This window comes from Gopherus flavomarginatus, chromosome 17 (assembly GCF_025201925.1).
Source record: "Gopherus flavomarginatus isolate rGopFla2 chromosome 17, rGopFla2.mat.asm, whole genome shotgun sequence".
Taxonomy (NCBI): domain Eukaryota; kingdom Metazoa; phylum Chordata; order Testudines; family Testudinidae; genus Gopherus; species Gopherus flavomarginatus.
The window spans coordinates 13,905,586-13,921,773 of NC_066633.1; the positions used below are offsets into that span (position 1 = coordinate 13,905,586).

The following is a 16,188-nucleotide window of genomic DNA, read 5'->3' on the forward strand; positions in this document are numbered from 1 at the left end:
CATCCATCCATCACTGTCCTGTCCAAATTCCCTAGAGGAACAAGCACAAACAAAGAAAAAATAACATCAGGAGGGAAATTAACCTCTTGGAACTATGGAGGTGTTTGGATCCCAGACCGAGAGCCACATTGCTCTGCTGGATGGAGGGGGATGGATATTGAAAAGAGAAGAAGTTGCCACAGTGAAGGAAAGGAACATTACTCAGCTTGGATGAGTGTGAGGGGAGGGAGCTCCTAGACACTCAGACCTACAGAGGGGCAGGCATCTTCTCTGCTCTGAAGGGACATGATGATCACAGAAAGAGACAGGCGGGCAGATGGAGACGTGTCTCCCTTGGGGAGTTATTTGCAATTTATCACCATGATCAACACCCTAGAATTGCCTTCACCCTGATAGGAAAATAGGAATTGCCAGAATGGATCAGACCCGAGGTCCATCTAATCTGGTCTCCTCTCCCCTACAATGGCCAGTTCCAGCTGCTTCAGAGAAAGGTGCAAGAAGAGATAGTGCAGTAGCAGATGTGGGATAATCTGACCCTCCTCCCACATTAGGTCTCATCCTGATGTCCAGTAGTTATGACAACTCTGGCCATTCCTGTTATCCATATAAATGTCCAATCTGTCTTTGAGTCTTATTAAATTCTTGACCCCAGTGACTTTCCATGACAGTCAGGATCAGCACTATGCTCACGAAGTCAGAACGAGCTTCTTGTCTTCCTAGGACTATGATCTTCTCTCTCCACAAGTCCCTTTCCCCCTATAAACTGCACAGAAAGACAGGCTAGAACCAGAACTGAGTTGGGCAGAGCACTTAGGCCACTCCCAAGGAGTTCATGTCAATGGCAGACACATTTGCCCATCCAGCTGTTCCATACAGTTATAAGGCCAGTCTCTCCTCAGAGAGAAACAGGTCTCTCAAATCTCTTGTGGTAATCCAGCCCGCCCCCTGCATCCTTTTCCAGTCACCTGGCATTGTACTTGAGGGAGCGGTCACTGAAATGGATGGAGCCCCCTGCTAGCTCCAGCATGCCTTCTCACAGCACTGCAGCTCTGGCAGTGAAGCCTGGACCCCAGCAATGCAGCCTGCCAGTACTCGCATGGCTGCAGCGCTGTTTGGAGTATCTTAGTTTCTTCCCAGCAGTGCTCTGTCACCAGCACCCCAGGAGAACAACAGGGCAATCTCCCTCACAGCAGGCACCTGGTTAATCCATCACTAAACATTTCATCAGTACCTGACCTAAGAAGGTTAAACTGTCCCTGCATTAAGGAACAGACCAGGAAAGCTCCATCTTGCCCAGACTAAGAGGTTTCCCTAATTCACCCTGACAGGGAAGGCTACATTTAGCCAATTAGTTAAATCTTTGAAACTCCCTTTTACCAACAATGCCGGTTACAGACAAGTGAGGGAAACCCTGGAGGATTTACAGGAGACTGGAATGCCAGCAGGCAGCAATGATCAGAGCCTTCATTACAATGCACTAGGCAGGCTGCATAGTTGTCTTCTAGGGGCTGTGAAGTTTCCTACAGCAGCTAAGTTTTCATTTAGGACACATTACCAATCAGCACCTAGACTCTTCAGCTGATAAACCCCATCGCGCTAGATGCTGTACAAACAGTACAACCTCTGAAGAACTTATAATTTAAATAGACAAGATAGGAAAATAGGAAGGTGTCACGGAGTCACCGGGCGATGCTCTGGAACTGCTCCCCACCAAGCCAGTCAGGACTTTGGGGAGCCTCCTCTCCCTTGGAGCAGACTTGTTCAGGGCAAGAAGCTCACACGTCTTCACCTCCTGGGTCTCTCCTTGGAGCATTCAGCATTCTCTGCCCTTCCGTGCGCTTCCCACAGCGAGCCCACCTCAGTGGGGTCCTGGGGAAGCCACAGAGTCCTGCACGCTCACTTGGCAGTCAGACGTGACTCAGCCAGCCAGTAAAACAGAGGTTTATTCGATGACAGGAACAGGGTCTAAAACAGAGCTTGTAGATACAGCGAACCGGACCCCTCAGCCGGGTCCATTCTGGGGGGCCGTGAGCCAGACCCCTCACATCTGCCCTTCACTCCTCATCCCCAGCCAGCTCCAGACTCACAACCCCTCCCAGCCCCTCCTCTCTGCTCAACTCCTTTCCCGGGCCAGGAGGTCACCTGATCCCTTTGTCTCCAACACCTTCAGCTGGCACCTTTGCAGGGAGGGGCCCAGGCCATCAGTTGCTAGGAGACAGAATGTCAGGCATGTAGGTGCACTGGCCCTTTGCTCTGCCAGATACTTAAGAACTGCCTAGGGGACACTGAGGCAGCAACACAGTATTCAGAGAAAACATTAAGAACATTCCCAGTTCGTCACAGAAGGTAAAAGCAGAATTACCTACGTTTTGCAGATGGGAAATAGGAGGCAGAGAGAATTATAGACCCTGATACAACAAAGCACTTAAGAACGTACTTGACTTTAAGCATGTGACCAAGGTCACACTGGAAGTATATGGTAGAGCCAGGAATTCAAACCAGATCTCCCTGTGTCCCACTCAGGTGCATTAGCCACAAGGCCAATCTTCCTCTCTATTTATTCTTCCTCTCTATTTAAATCAACAAATTTTACTTCCGGCCCTTTTGGTTACGTAGGCCCAGTGGTGGAAGGTGTGTTGCTATGAACTGGAATAGTACAATACATTTTAGGGTCACATATTTACGTGCAGAAGCAGGTGAAACTTAGCCATTTTAACTGACGTTTGCTTTGGGGTCATGGATCCCAGACCTGGACTGACTAAATGTTTAAGTAAAGCCTGCAAAATACAACTGCGCAGCCCAGAGCGCCGAAATCATTTTGAAAAACATCACATCACTTAGGCCCTTTAGAAAATGTTCTCGAGTCCCATTCCGCACATATAATCATTAGCCCATTTGTAAACATAGGCTTTATTGCTTACTGTCCTCTGTGCTGGGTTGCTACTGCTAATGTTGGCAAGCACATAGCCTCAGGCAATACTACCTCTGAGAGCTTCAGATCGAGACTAAACAAAATTATGATACTGCTAATAAGGACTCAAAGCCCAGATGCAAACCGCCCTAGCATCTGAATATTGAGGAAGTTTGGATCTAAACTTTGTATCTCTAGTTTATATCAGTCAGAGCTACAGATAATGCCGCCAGCGGACAACATTCCATCTGAATAGAACTTACTGCCCAGCAAGGTGTTTCAACAAGAGAGCTACATTTTTCTTTTCCAGTGGAGGCAAGGTGCAGACAACTTACATCCAGAGAGGCCATCAAACTTTGATATACCAATGGAGAGAGAGTCACACAAACATTGGGGGGATTCCTGCCTCCTATTCCATGTACTTAAATTTGTCTTGAACAGGGAGATATTTCACAATGCATACATCTTCTACATTGCTGCCTGAGGGACGATTTGTCTGGTAGAGTTCTGGGAGTGATGAATTATGCCTCAGTGTGGTGGGTTTGAGTAGATGTAAGAAATCTTGAATTTTAATTTATCTGCTCTCCAGCCCTTGTACTTTCCAAGTAGTAGAGGATGGCCTTGGCCTTTTTTCCAAACAAACCAGTCAATAAAAGTGTCGGGGAGATGAAGGAGGAAGCAGAGCTACCTTCCACCATCAAGTTTCTGAAGAACAGCTATGTATGCCAGGAGAGCTCAGAAACAACAGTCGCCTTCTCAAATGCTAAGCCTCTTTCCCCTTGTTTCACATATTTCTAATTCAGCCAAATGAGAAAGAGCTGGAGCAAGGTGATGGATATGGCATAAGAACCTGAACAGAACAGACCCTGAGAACAGTCTGTGCCACTGGATGAGTTAATGACCTCCATCAGTGAAACTGGACATGGATGCACCCACCTCATGGTCAAATGATTTATAAACTCTGAGTCTTCAGCTATTAATCTAGTGTGTAATACTGGTGTTAGAGATTCCCAATGTAAGGAGGGGCTCTCCAACGGAACATGGAAGCAGAACATTTCCACAGAGAAATGCACAAACTTTAAGCGCTAGACCTTGCAGGTCACAGACTTAAGGCTTCACTTCAGAAGATGAAGTTTTGAGCAATATGGATCTGGAGAAAAAGAAGCTATTAAAAGGTGACAGATTTAGTTCAGCGCTAAGGTTTTCAAAGTGAGGCACTGAAGTGAAAGTTGTCTGTTCAGAAGTTCTGAGCACTGCAGCTCTCCACTGACTTTAGCCAGGGTCATGGGTGCTCAGCACCTTGGCATAGCAAGTACTTTTATTTAGGTGCCTGACTTTGGAAATGTTGGCCTAGAGAGTTAGTTTACATAAGCAACGAATCCCATTAGCCAACTGGAAACAATCTCAACCATCAGATCTTCAGCTAGGTTATCCACTAGTCATCTTGCCATTCACCACTTAGTGCCTGCCTGCTTTCCAATCAGAGAAATCCAGCTATGGAACCCTCCTGAATATTTCAGAGGAAAACAAGTCTTGCCTTGCTTTCTAATCTGGAGTGGGGGGTTGAAGGGAGGAGAAGCCAGCTATCCCAGTATTCCTAAAATTTAAATCCTAATTCCTCTAAACACTCAATTGTAAGCATGTGCTTAATCCCCATTGACTTAACTTTAACCATGTGTGTAAATGTTATACTGTATAGGGATGATCTTAAGCACATTTTAAAGGTCAGCATGTGTTTGTGTATTTTTCTGCATTGGGGCCAAAATTGCATTTGTGGATGCTTGTACAACATCAATTTGATGGCTAAAAGTAAATTGGAGGGAACAATAGCCCTCATACTAAGAAGAAGAAAGTTATGATTTTTAAAGGTTCTCTTTTTGACAATCAGTATTTTTATGTCAACAGCACAATAGCTATAACAACTTAAATACAGATCCCAAAAGTCTCCATTGTTCTTTACAATCCAAACCATATTTGCTACTTATGGTGTCTTCAAAAGTGCAATTACTTTAACGAGGTATCCAAACACGGATCAGCACAATCCACAAACATCTGGCAGAGAGTTGCATTAATGTTTCCATTCTGAATTGAATTACATCTCTGCTGTGAATTCTAATATGGAGCATGCCGCGAAGGGCAGCATTTGAAATTGCATTCTGGGGGATCATTTCCCAGTCCTCCAAAACTAAAAGAAACCAAGAGCATGAATGGCAAGGAAACTAAGCAAATAATGAATCTTAAGCAATCGAGAGACAGAGACAGGCATGTGCAAAGCAGAACATTTCAAAGACAAGAGAGCTGTGAGAACAATCAGCTCTTGTGGTAAAGTCCTATAGAATGACAACTCCCATTGATTTAATCTCTATCAGATTATTTAGGTATTGTCCATAAAAGAAATATAACAACCTATATGCTACTAAAGAACTGGTTTGAAAGGAAAGATCAGCGAAGGGTGTGAGTAGTTAAGTTAGCTGCAGAGCACCAGCAGACACTGGCTCCAAATGCAGCACCCTAATAATCTGACATCTAGCTGATACAGAAGTACTGCTACAAGGGCCTGTACTAGAGATTAAGACATTAATACAGCTTCTTCACTTGATACTGGCTCCCCATCTCCCTCCACCAGCACTCCCTGGTTTAGAGTGACCTTCGGCAGGGCTGTGTTGTCATTGTTAGTCCTTGGCACTTCGATGTGGTCTGAAGTCTGGGTTTCCTCAGGCACGAGTGGAATTCCCGAACGCAGGAACATAAAGAAGAAACCAACTGGTCTGGGAGCTGCTGGGTTTGACATCTGGAGAAGAAATGCAGCCGAATGATGCCAAACGAAATTTCTATAACATATGGTACATCATTCTGGGAAGGGAGAGCGCTAGTGGTAGTGCATTTGCAGAAGTTAACTGTCTTCCTGTTGTATCGCACCAGAGAGACTGATACTCCCTTGCTTCCTCCTTGTCTAGCTCCAGCAAGGTGGCCTCTAACACCACTGGGGTTAGTTTCACCTTTAGAAAGAGGTCGTTCTCACTCTAATAGAGCAATGGTTTCCTGCCCTTGGTCTTTCTTCGAAGACAATCATTTAATATATTAACACAGCGGCTTGGGCCTAAAGACAAGGTCTCATCCACTCCACAGCTTATCCCCCGAACAAGGCCAGCCCTTTTAAAAGCTGAATCCATTCTAGAATCCTTCTCTTCCTCCACAGCAGGAAAAACTTCCCATAGGACATTTTAAACAGTAAACAAACCATTAGCCACTCTAGTTCCACTTGCTTAAAAAATGGTGTTTCACCCTGAAAGATGATAAATATCCCCTTATTCAGCTCTGACAGCATCAGGGCAGCAGAGAAGGTAAAAGCCGGTGGTATTTTCTCCCAGTGGCCTGATTCCTCTAGTCCAGCTAGAACGTAAGAACCATAACGAAATCCTGTGTGAGTCTGAGCCTTATGCAAACGAAGAGCCAAGTAGCACAGTTGCACACAGCTGGCTGCTGAAAGAACTGACTTGGCTCCATGCAATGGGGTTGGCGTTCCAGAATTGGAAGCTGAGAGAGAGAGAGAGGCAGGCACTTGGATCCCTTTTCTGCCCTTATATGGATCAGGGCACTGAAGATTTACACCCCAACGAGACTCTTTGATGTTCTCCAAGGAATATCTGTGGATCCTGTGCAGGCGGCAGGGTGGGGCTCATTCACATGTCATTGTTCATTCAGATCTGCTCTGTAGTCTTTCATCGAGGTAATTCCCAGATTCATTCACAACTTTCCTTGGAATCCATGTCTTCAGTTCCTCATTAGTCATGCTCACGGATCTGCTGACCAATCCCGTTAATTCACACCATGTAACACAGAGACTCCCCAGCTCCCGAGAGAACTCTTCAGAGAGGAGGAGTGCAGGAATTACAACACTAGGGCTTCCCTTAACGCAGGGCTGGCTTTAGGTCGATTCGCCCGATTCCCGGAATCAGGCCCCATCGCTTAACAGGGTCCTGCGCCTTAGGGGCCTTTTTTTTTTTTTTTTTAAACTCACCCTGGCAGCGGTCAGCTCTGCTGGGGCCTTTGGCAGCCCCACTCCCCTAGCCAGAGTGCTGGCCAGAGCGCGGCAAGCCCCACGGCCCCAGCCGGAGTGTGGCAAGCCCCGCGGCCCTGGCCAGAGCTTCGGCCAGAGTGCGGCAGCCCCCTGGCCCTGCTCTCCCAGCTGGCAATCCGAAGTGCTGGCGAAGACTGGGAGCGCCGCCCCCAGGAACTGGGCCCTGCACTTGCTAAAGCCAGCCCTGCCTTAATGCAAGGGCAGGGGAAAAGGAAGCTAGATTTCCCAGCCAAAGACAAAAAATTAAACATCATGACATATCTGCCGGGGGGGGCATTATTTGATATCCTTCTAGCAGTGCTTTTAAAACTTAAAACAATTCAAGGTGACATAGCCCTGTGGTTATAAAACTTTATAATCAGGTGATCCCATTTCATTCTACCCCATCCCAGCTGCCTGGGGAACAGATTAGCTATGGCATAGGGAAATGCACATGAGTGCTTGCTGTCCTACATTCTCCAAGCAGGCGTTGCTACAGAGAATGGCATAGGAGTGTGGGCTGTGGGGAGGGAGTAGAATTTAGGGTTACTCCAGACCTAGACTGAAATATATGAAAACAAACCTTTTAAGATCCTTGGAAGGAAGACCTTACAGTGATGTGATGTATTATGTTCTTGGGGTCTTCAACAAAAAACGCATCCAATCACTCAAAACCCGCTAATGTTTTGGACACATCAACTGGACAAGGAAAATCAATCTAAGTCCAAACGGGCTTTCATTCAACATGAGCAGGAAGAGCAAGTTCTAATTTCCTAACTGGTATATGGAGCTTTCAGAAATATTTATGCTACGTAATAAGTATTTCTGCTACAACAAGTGATGCTATTTTATATCACTAGCCAGTCTCAACTCCCAGATGATGGCTATCCAAAGCAAGAATAGGAATTCACGTCTCCCTTTGTATTGTGGTAGCATGTAAAGGCCGCGATCAGAATTGGGACCCGTTGTGTCCAAGAACATGGTAAGTCATAGATCCAGCCCCAAAGAACTTATACTCCAATTAGGGCATGACTCCAAATGCATCTTCCTCACTACCACTGCAGAACCTAGCTAACGAGTGAGACTAAACCAAGTAGACTAAAATGGAAGGAATCTGGAAAGCACAAAATGCACTTGCCTTATTGTTACTCTGCCTGAGTCTCTATTTTTCTGCCTTGCTGGTGCTCTGTACTTTGGTAATATTTTGAGGCAACTAATTTCACAGCTGGAGTTAAGTGCCTGCAGTCAAGTGCCTGCAGTCATGACAGCATACTGAGACCATCTTTATCATCCTTCAGTTAAATCATTACACACTGCCCCTCTCAGCTCTTCCTCCCCAACCCCCCAGGAAAATGAAGGCAGTGTCTCTGGTCTTTTAGCTACAGCTTTTATCCCTTGCTGAAATCCTGCATTACTGGGCTCGACCCACATCTTCACCAGCTGTGCCCATCATCTCTATGTGGCACTGTAGCTAGCACGAAAATGTGATGAGCACATTTTAGGTTCTTGGCTTCCTTGGAAATGCCATGCCAAGCCACTGCCCTCTAGGCTATCAGAGCCCTTTATATATTTTACTTGCATTCACCTCTTCTTTAAGAAACCTATCTCACTGATGTAACAGCCGCTTTCCTCCTCGACACTCAGTAACTCACCATCAAGAGCAACATCCCACCATCCTGATCCCATCTCCAGCCCTTAGTTGTCTTTATTCCAAGGAACTAGCCACCTACATTTCTACATCAAAAGGTTAGAGCGGAGAGTTGTAAGAATCGTTACTAAGTTAGTAACTGCTTACCCGACGGCCTTTTGCTCCCCTTATACCTGGGGGTCCCCGGACTCCAGCAGGGCCCTACAACAAGAAAAGGAAACAAATTGAAGACAAAATAAGAACACACAGGAACCAAACAGCAACAAAAAAAGTAGCTGCTGGATGAGAAGATGACTGTGACACACAAAGAGCACATGTGTCAGCTGCACATCTGCAGAAAAGGGGTCCCTTTTCTGATCATTGCCACAAATTAAAATGGTGTACTCTGTTGGGATTTGTAAAGTCCTACTCCAGAAGTCCTTGCCCATCCCAAACAATGTAGGAAAAACAAATCCTTTGCAAGGAGTAACATTCCACTGGATAATGAGTTCCCCACTTAAAATTCCAAAGAGCTAAATCTTTTCAGGGAAATGGGGGACATTGAACTAACCTAACTTTGTAACTTATTACTGAGCCTGTGTATTAAAGCATGAGAAGAACCAGAAGTGGGGGATGGTGAGGAATTTACAAGCCTGGATGGGTCGCAATTGAGGACGTTTTCCTATCTCTTAGCTATACCTCTGTTACTGATCCCTTGTAGGGTTAGCCCATCACCAATTCTGCTGAGGCTCAGTGAGCTGCTCTGGCCTTTAGAAATGTTTGCAGCTGAGAACAAACAATGAAATAAATAAATAAATGCCATGGGTTTTGCTTAAAAAGTAAATAAAAGATTGTTTGGAGATGAAATGAGCAGCAGCAGTGGTGTTAGTAAGTATGGATTTAATATGAGGAGATAATTTGATTTTATTTCCTGGCTTTGCTGGGAAACCGGCTTACCTAAATAGGACTTCAATTTAAGAAGCAAAATCGCCTGTTTGGAGAAAACATTTCATCTGGATGAATCTGCTGGTTATTTTCCAAGAGGAAAACAAGTTATTGGAGGAGGTTATAGAACTACCCGCCTCAGGATGCGTCAGTGCAGCGAATCTCACTCCAAGGACTCCGGAGACGCATGCTGTTTCCATCGGGCAAGACTGTGCTGCCCTTCTGCTGAGTAGCACCTTACTCTACAAGCTGCCCCATTGGTTTCCATGGTGCTACTTGTGATGTCACGTGCAACCCTGTGTCACTAAGGGCAGCACAATCGGACCTCTCTGCAATTGGCAGCTCTTTGCTAGAAGGCTATTGTAGATCCTGCCCTCTTTTGACAGATGAAGAAGAGACAGAACGTATGGATTTCTCTCTCCTTCAATCCCCCACACAGATGCAGCGAGGCAGGGCTGCCTGCAGTGCTCAGGAGAACACAAGGAAGTACACCTGGCTCATGCACTGGCCTGGGCATTGTTGCTCAAAGGTGCATGGTCTGCTGGCTAAAGGGATAGCCAATGTCCCACACACAATGCAGACACTGCTGTCATGGCAAGTGCAGCGCTGCTCAGAGGACCAGTGAGCAGCACGCTGCTGAGGGCTACCTTGAGCCATCGTATCCTCTAACTGCAGGGGGGCTGTTGAGTTGGCTGCATGGCCTGCACTGCCCCTCTGGTTTACCCTGTGTGATTTCCCAGGCCCTACCCTCAATGCTGCAGGTCGACCCTTCTGATAACCCGGGGGCAGCTCTTTAATTTCGGTCCTAGGGACACACATCTAAAGACAGGTTTCAGAGTGGTAGCCGTGTTGGTCTGTATCAGACAGACTACTCCCATGTCATGCTACCGCAGAGAGTCTTAAATGGCTGGAGACCAGGCACCAGCTGTCTGCAGCTGGCAGGGAGAGCGACCAGCAGGATCTGTGAACTCTCTCTGAGGGGGCACAGCTGTTGTAAGCCTCCAGAAGATAAACCCTTGGCACCGACTGGGCATTTCACCACAGAAATCTGACTCCCAGCACAAAACAATTAATCAGCTAGTGAAAATTCACATACATAGTGGGAAATCTGTTCCTGTACTCCCCTCCACCCCCTGCAACTGCCTCTTGGCTCCTTCCAACCAGCTACTGCCTACCTTCCTGCAATGCCAGTTCGGCCTTTGGCCCAGCACAGGCACTGTCCGACCGCATGACGCTCACCCCAGACTAAAATCCATCCTTGTGCCAACCCCTTACTCCTCTCTCAGCTGTTGGCTTAGTAGAGTCACTCTTCCAGATAAAGGGCCCAACGGGGGACAGCTGCTATGTATATTGCACAAGTGCCTATTCGGGTTGGACGCAGGGTTTCGGCCCAGTACGTTAGACAGCAACGAGCGGCAAAAGTTAGGACCCCCGGGGGTCCAGAGCCTCTGTTGCCTTCCAAGGATGCTTAAATCCTCCTCCAAACCTCAGGGGACTTACGAGCCAGAGCCGCTAGGAAGTGGTACTGCGGTGGTGGAGACTCTGCAGCAAACTCTGATGGTCACTATGTGAACACTTGCAACGTTATCACTGACAGCCAGCTTAATGCAATGATCACAGCTGCTAAACACACACTGCTCTGCTGCCTTATTGGGTGAGCCTTGGAGACATGCTAAACAAGGGGTCAGCAGTCTTTCAGAAGTGGTGTGCCGAATCTTCATTTAGTCACTCTAATTTAAGGTTTCGCATGGCAGTAATACATTTTAACATTCTTAGAAGGTCTCTTTTTATAAGTCTATAATATATAACTAAACTATTGTTGTATGTAAAGTAAATAAAGTTCTTAAGATGTTTAAGAAACTTCATTTAAAATCCAATTAAAATGCAGAGCCTCCAATACAGGTTGCCAGGACCCGGGCAGTGTGAGTGCCACTGAAAATCAGCTCACGTGCTGAAGGTTGCCTACCCGTGTGCTAAACAAATGCCAGATGAGTTCACCACGGTAAGAAAACAAGCAAATATCGGACACTTCACCAAGCCTTGCATTTCTCCTGACCACATTCCCCTTAAGAGCTGAAGGCAAATGCTTGCCAGCAAGAGTCCAAATAAGCCATTTGGCACAATCTCTCTCAGTCAGACAGTGGGATGCTTCTGAGAGCTTCAGAAAACCTCCTTCTGCATGTTTGCTGAATCAGGGTCCAGAGCAAGCGGGGGTGGCTGCTGCAATGCACTGTGTGCTCTCAGCTCAGGGCTGGAGGTGCTCAGCACCAGCCCCTTAGACTGTATTTACACTTACAAGGGCCCTGAAAGCTGCTCTGTGGGGGTGTGGGACTCTTGTACTGGCTCAGAGCTCTCCTTTGTCTCATCTCCTCGCCATCTCATAAGCATTGGCCCATTTTAGCATCGCTTTCCATGCCACCCCCTCTTGATCTCCCATGTACCATCTCTTCATCAGGGTCTCTCATTCACAAATTGCCACTCAAACCCAGTGTCAACTGGAAGAGGACGGCCTTGGGTCAGACCCACGGCACCAGGTATATAAGACGCTGACTCTCTTTCCCACTAGTTACAAGATGACTAGGCTTTACTTACTGGTGGTCCAGGAGCTCCTGAGAAACCAATTCCTCCGGGCGTCCCGGGATGCCCCTAAAAGACAAAGGGAGATGACGACACATGGCATGCATTCTCTGGAAATCTTCACCTACTTCCTTTTTCCGTGCGAAGAGCAGGGGGTGATAGAAGCTAGGGCAGCATCAGTCACTTGCCAGCTCAAGCAACTTCTGCCAGGATAAAAGAGCTGAGGGCCAGGTTTTCAAGGCTCAGCACCCACAGTCGGACCCAGATTTTCAAAAGAGCTACTGAGGACTGAGCAGGTCTGAACTTCTGACTCTTAAAGTCTTGGCCCAGGGCACAAAAGGAGCTAGTGTCAGAGGCAAGACAGGAATCCAGGAGTTCCTGGCCCTCAGACAACTAGACTACACCTTTCCATCAGGCAGGATGCTGCAAACAAGCAGCACTTCAGATACTGCAGCGTACTAGAAGTTAATTTATCTTTGTCTCATGAAACAGACCCCATGTTTGCTGACGTGCAGGACATGCTGAAAAGCACCACTGTTCTCTCATGCTTTCAAAGAGGGAATGGACTGAGGTGTAAACAGAGTGGCCAATGTGGATAATCCTGCTAAGGTGGATGGGTGGGAGTGTTTGTAGTTTGATATCAGTCAGTCAAATGCCCATTCCATCTCCACACAGGCAGGAAAAATTTGGAGCTATCAGAGTTTAGCCAACAGACTGGTTGGAGCTGTAATTTAACATGGAACTGTGAGAGATGGGGAGGCCATTAGTCAGAGGGTGAGCGAGAGAATGCAGACTTACTCCTTACCATCGACCCCTTGACTCCCGGTGGGCCTGGTGCTCCGATTGTGCCTCGGTCACCCTAAGAAAGACAATGGCACACAAAGCACAGCAAGTAATTTTGTTAATGAGCATTATGAGCTAATGGGTGGGACAATAGTGCAGTTGAAAATCATGAAGCATCCACAAATTGTCTCAACTGCTCATGCTGCTGTGAAGTCATGTGAAGTTGCAATAGCCCATTAACAGCGCTGAGCTTGACAGCTTCTCCCTTCTGACACTGTAGCAGCGAGTGGACTGAACAGTGGCCCCTGGTTTGTCATCTGAAATGACCGTTTAGTGCCAAGAGGCCATCAGGTTACAGCCGCTGATTTCCCACAAAAAAAAATCACAGTAAGAAATTCACCACTGGCCACATGTTCGTAGCATCTCAAAGCAGCATACAGCAGTTTCATCAATTCTCAGCACCCCCGAGAGGCGGGTTTTCATGATCTCCATTGAAAAGATAGGGAAGTCAAGGCACAGGAAATGAAAATGACTCACTCAAGGTCCCATAATAGTCCATAGCAGAGCTGGGAACAGAACCCAGAAAGGCATCTCCATACCTCCCCATCTTATCTGCTATCCCTTGGGGAGTCTCACTCTCACTGCATATTGCTGTGTTTGGAGCAGTGTGGGCCGAAATCTGTGGAGCTTTGGTGGCGATTCTGAATAGGTGTTACTATTAATGTTGAGAACATGTTTGGAAATTAAGTCTAAGATTTTCAAAAGTAGATTGCAAGCATTTTGGGGCAGGGCCCATCTTTTTGTTCATTGTTTGTACAGCACCTAGCACCAGGGGTTTCTGATCCATGAACCACCACAGTACAAATAATAAATAATAATTTTGGGTGCCTATGCTTTTGAAGAGTCCAACTTGAGACATCTTAAAGGGGTCTTATGGTCAGAAGGGGCTGAACATCTGTCCTCTAAAACCAGGCTTTTTTTTTTTTTTTAAAGGTGTCTCGAGACAGCAGCAAAAATTGAGGCAAATCTTGACCTTAGAGGTTTATGTTACCACACAGAGATGTGTCACCTCTGTTCAATATATCCTTGGTTCCTCCATATCATGATCTTTGGAGATACAGAAAGCCAGGAATCTTATAGGTGAGTTATAACTCTTTATCAATACTGCATCGTTGTACTTCTGCCTGAATCTACGGTGAAGTGATGTTCGATCTACAGTTCTAACAATAGGTTTACAATTATTCCTGCCTGGATGGATTGGCAACACATTCAGTGACTCTATGGTCCTCAATTGGTAACACACACCTGAATTCACAGTGTACGTGTGCACACTAGCGGGTTCAGGGGGGGAGGAGGAGGAGTTACAAACATACTGCCAAGTATATTACACCCAGAATCTGACCTTCCTTCCAACAGTTAGACTGTACTGGGAAAATGACTCCTGGATTCGAAATATCTATTAAAAACAAATCCAAAGAGGCTGGACTTGTGGACTAGCTGGACTTGTGAATCAATTGATAATGGCAAGCTTTCTTTCTAAATGTATGGATTTTATTAAAGACCTGTTAGCTACATTGTTCTCTTTGACAATAGTTTGATTCCGTTTGCTTCAGCATTATGTTTTGCAGCTTTCTGGATGGAGATTGCTGACACAGCTATGTCAAATGAAAGCATATTTCCCACTTCATTTAGTGCACAGTAAGCTCTAAGATGCAATGCCAGCTGGAATTATGGCTGAGGATTTGATGTGATGATAGTCACTTTTGTTATCTGTAAATTTGCCTTGGGGGAGAAGAAAAGATCTGGTACAAATTTCAGCTGCACTGAGGATTTCCTAGTGCAGATTTTCATAAGACAGCCTGAGTTTGTCCTGACACTGATGTAACATCATCATATTACAAATGTTGAATTCCACCATGAAGGTTGGTTTTGTAATTAACACACTCGACTGGAACTCAGCATACCTGGATTCAATTTCTGGCTCTTCCACAGACTCTCTGTGTAACCTTGGGCAAGTCACTTAATCCGTGCCTCAGTTCCCTTTCTATAAAATGAAGTTAACATGTAATTTCTTCCACCCTTTGTCTGCCATGTCCATTTCAACTGTAAAATCTTTTTAGGCTAGGATTGTCTCACACACTATATGCACAACACCTAGCACAGTGGAGTCTCTAGGTTTTAGTGTAATATAAGCAATAAAGTTTGTTCCAAGACAACACAACAAACAGAATGATGTCCTGACACCACGACTTTGTCCCAGAGGATAAAAGTCTGAGGAGCAATCATGAAATGGGATGAGGGTACAGTATAATGTACCATTTTATATTTGTATTAACCTTATGGCTGGACTGCTAGAATGCTAGAGCGTGTTAGCATTACTAAAGTGTGCAATGCAATAACACTGTCTTGCTGACAACAAAGAGAACTTCAACTCTGTCTACTGTTTATGCACCGTCCATGTTCTATATCTAATTAATGTAAATGGTGTTAAGATTGTCATCTGCTTAGTTCCATATCTACAGTACTGTGTTCCCTTTGCATCTGAGATTCACTAACAAATCCTGAAGGCCTTGCTCAGGCCCCGATTCTGTGGCATTCATGGGGAACTGTGCATGGGCACAGGGATATGCAATGCAGGGATCAGTTTGCAAGCTGCACTCCCATTTGCTTCTACCTGGTCTGAGGTACGGAGTGAAGGACTGGGCCTCACATTCCCAGAGATGCAGTGACATGATCAGTGATGCTGGTGCATTAATGACATGAGCTCTCAAAGCCTGGTAAAGCTCAACCTCTCTTTGAATCACAGGCTTGGAAGAGGAGGCAACATTTGCCAGAGAGAAAAGGGGAAAAGACAGTTGGGAATTTTATTTATGGGCTTCTCACAAGACTATGAATGAATGAGCAAAACTCCCCTCCTGCCCTAGCAATAATTTCTAGGTTCAAAAAAATTCGTGACTGTCCCTTTAAAGGAAGAACGAGTGGCAATCCCTCAAGTGAAGTAGAACGTAAGTCTCTGACTGGCACAAGGCTAACTCATCATATCTTGGAATTGCAACATTCTTCATGCATTTTGAGTTAAGAAATCTAAACTGTTACATTAAATAATTTCACATACTCCCTTTGCTCTCCTCCCAAAAAACAACAGCCAATTTGTTTGCAAACCTTTCCTACCTTCTCTCCCACTATTCCAGGTTCCCCGACTGGACCGATGAAACCCATCAGACCCTAAGGAGAACAGAAGAGTGCAATTAATTTTCTGCTTTATTTCCATAGAGAGTAAACAAT

The 16,188-nt window shown here is 45.8% G+C and overlaps 1 protein-coding gene across 4 annotated transcripts in view; it reads right to left on the bottom strand.

The window, feature by feature from the left end:
• The window catches only part of COL27A1 (collagen type XXVII alpha 1 chain), a 225,736-nt gene that overhangs the window by 71,195 nt on the left and 138,353 nt on the right, over nucleotides 1-16,188 (bottom strand). For all 4 annotated transcript variants that reach the window (XM_050926920.1, XM_050926919.1, XM_050926917.1 and 1 more), the window contains exons 25-28: nucleotides 16,075-16,128; nucleotides 12,926-12,979; nucleotides 12,136-12,189; nucleotides 8,767-8,820 (exon numbers count right to left, since the gene is read on the bottom strand). In XM_050926920.1, coding sequence (XP_050782877.1) covers nucleotides 8,767-8,820; nucleotides 12,136-12,189; nucleotides 12,926-12,979; nucleotides 16,075-16,128 — 216 coding nt within the window. The remainder of the gene's footprint in view (nucleotides 1-8,766; nucleotides 8,821-12,135; nucleotides 12,190-12,925; nucleotides 12,980-16,074; nucleotides 16,129-16,188) is intronic.